The sequence below is a fragment of the Didymella exigua genome (assembly GCF_010094145.1).
Source record: "Didymella exigua CBS 183.55 unplaced genomic scaffold M421scaffold_61, whole genome shotgun sequence".
Taxonomy (NCBI): Eukaryota; Fungi; Ascomycota; class Dothideomycetes; order Pleosporales; family Didymellaceae; genus Didymella; species Didymella exigua.
This window is the reverse complement of record NW_022984835.1, coordinates 143,479-145,773: the sequence shown is the minus strand read 5'-3', so window position 1 is coordinate 145,773 and position 2,295 is coordinate 143,479. Positions and strand designations below refer to the sequence as shown.

The window sequence follows — 2,295 nt, the reverse complement described above, 5'->3', positions numbered from 1 at the left end:
AATAGAGGCCTCCCTCCTAGCGCTATAAGACAGCTATACTTAGCATGCGTTTCTAGCATTGCAGATTATTGTTGCCAGGTCTTCTAGAAACAACAAGCAGGAATAACAAAGTAACTCTAAGGACTGCAGAATCTTGCCCTAAGAAAAATCCTAGGAACCTTTAGGACCTCTCCTATAGCACCACAGGAGACAGAAGCAGCACTTCCTCCCCCTGCTATAAGACTAAATACTACTCTAAGAAAGTACAACTTTAGAGCTAGGAAGCTACCTAAAGACTAACGTACTCCACGGGTGAGTCGTTCATATGGGTGAGTCGTTCATACTGCCAAGACCACACCAACATTCCACTTCACAACGCAATGCCTCAACAACAACACAAATCTAAGCCCTTTAAAGAAGCTGCAATACAGCTTGCGCTTCAGGCAGTTAAACAAGACGCGACGCTCACTCTGCGACGCGCTGCAGCTATATATAACGCGCCTTACAACACGCTACGCGATTGATACGCAGGACGCACTGCACGAGCCAATTGCACGCCAAAATCACGGAATATGGATCAGACTGAGGAGGATGTGATTGCTGAGTACATACTTAAGCTGGATGCCAGAGGATTTGCCCCTCGATTGGCTGCTGTAGCTGATATGGCCAATTCTTTGCGCGCTGAGCGTAATATGGCCTATGTTGGTATAAACTAGCCTAATTGTTGCAGCCAAAATAGGGGCAAAATGTACATACATTTGCACCCCTGAATTGGCTGATAAATAGGCATGATATGTGCTGCGACACACCCCCTCACGTCCAACCAGGACTGCATGATTAGAGGTGACACAACGCAGCAGAATGCCTAATGTGCTAAGTAGGTGAATCCTTCTTCGTGATGCTCTACACTATGCTCCAGATGGTAGCCCTAGTTAAGCAGGTACCGTGCCAAGGCTCGGCTATGGTCACCCATGGAACACGAAAATCCATTCAACCTTTGCTTGCGCAGCTTCAGCGTCCGGGCTCATAACTGTTGCAGCCAAAATAGAGGCAAAATGTACATACATTTGCACCCCTGAATTGGCTGGTAAATAGGCATGATATGTGCTGCGACACTAATACATTTGTTAATCGCCGCCCTAACCTCTAAGTTAAGTTTAATTGCAAGTACAACTACAAGAGAGCCCTGTGTGAGGACCCTAAGGTTATTAGGGGCTAGTTCCACCTAGTGGAGAATACTAAAGCTAAGTATGGCATCCAGGATGATGACACGTACAACTTTGATAAGACAGGCTTTATAATGGGCTAGATATTAACAGGAGCAGTTGTTACAGGCTCAGAGCGTCGTGGACGGCTAAAGGCAGTGCAGCAGGGCAACTGGGAGTGGACAACAGTTATACAGGGCATTAATGGCACAGGATGGGCTATTCCGCCCTTTATCATCTTCAAAGGCCACAACTACCTCTCTGCCTAGTACAAAGAGGACAATCTGCCCTATAACTAGGTTATTAGAGTCTCTAAGAACAGATAGACTACTAACTAGCTTAGTCTTAACTAGTTAAAGCACTTTAATGCCTATACAAAGACACGCACCTAAGGAGTGTACTGGCTGCTCCTTATTAACAGCTATAAGAGCCACAACTCCCTAGACTTCCAACAATACTGCAAGGAAGCAAACATTATCACACTGTGTATGCCTCCACACTTATCACACCTCTTGCAGCCACTAGATGTGGGTTGTTTTGCCCCTTTAAAGAAGGCGTATAGGCGCCAAGCTGAGGATCTCATGTGCAACACCGAACACCAACTTTTCTTAGTTGGAGAAAGGTCGATTTTCATCGATTTTTCATCCCAATACAACGAACATGCCTTCCTAATATCTATTTCCAGCGTCAGTTTTGTAGTGCAGGCGCTGGAACAGGCGCGCTGGCCATTGCAAGCTGAACAGAGTTGTGACCTGGTCTTAGTTGAGATGAAATCTCTGCAGTGGTCTGTGCGCTAATAGATTTAGACCGGTCGGAGGCAGCAGACAGACAGAGGAACAAATCGCCAGAGCAGCGGCTCTCTCCTTAGCTATATAGCTACTTGCCTTGCCAGCAATAGCTATATAGCTAGCCGCCTTATTACGAATACCCCCCTATCATAACTAGCTATACCGACCCCATATAGCTACTTGCCTTGCCAGCAATAGTTATATAGCTAGCCGCCTTATTACGAATACCCCCCTATCATAACTAGCTATACCGACCCCATATACCTAGACGAAATCGACTGAGCAACGGCTCAAAACCATCCCTATACGACTACTCTATCGAC

General features: G+C 46.1%; 2 protein-coding genes across 2 annotated transcripts; both read left to right on the top strand.

The window, feature by feature from the left end:
• Window positions 1-1,244: 1,244 nt before the first annotated feature.
• Window positions 1,245-1,453, top strand: M421DRAFT_10311 (uncharacterized protein; the record flags this gene model as incomplete). Its single annotated transcript, XM_033586873.1, has 2 exons — window positions 1,245-1,251; window positions 1,305-1,453. 2 exons carry the CDS (start codon window positions 1,245-1,247, stop codon window positions 1,451-1,453), a joined length of 156 nt encoding a protein of 51 aa, XP_033443020.1.
• On the top strand, window positions 1,346-2,147 carry M421DRAFT_409684 (uncharacterized protein). The gene is given in 3 exon segments (XM_033590372.1): window positions 1,346-1,452; window positions 1,511-1,526; window positions 1,538-2,147. 1 exon segment carries the CDS (start codon window positions 1,673-1,675, stop codon window positions 1,979-1,981), a length of 309 nt encoding a protein of 102 aa, XP_033443019.1. The 5' UTR covers window positions 1,346-1,452; window positions 1,511-1,526; window positions 1,538-1,672; the 3' UTR covers window positions 1,982-2,147.
• The last annotated feature ends 148 nt before the right edge of the window (window positions 2,148-2,295 follow it).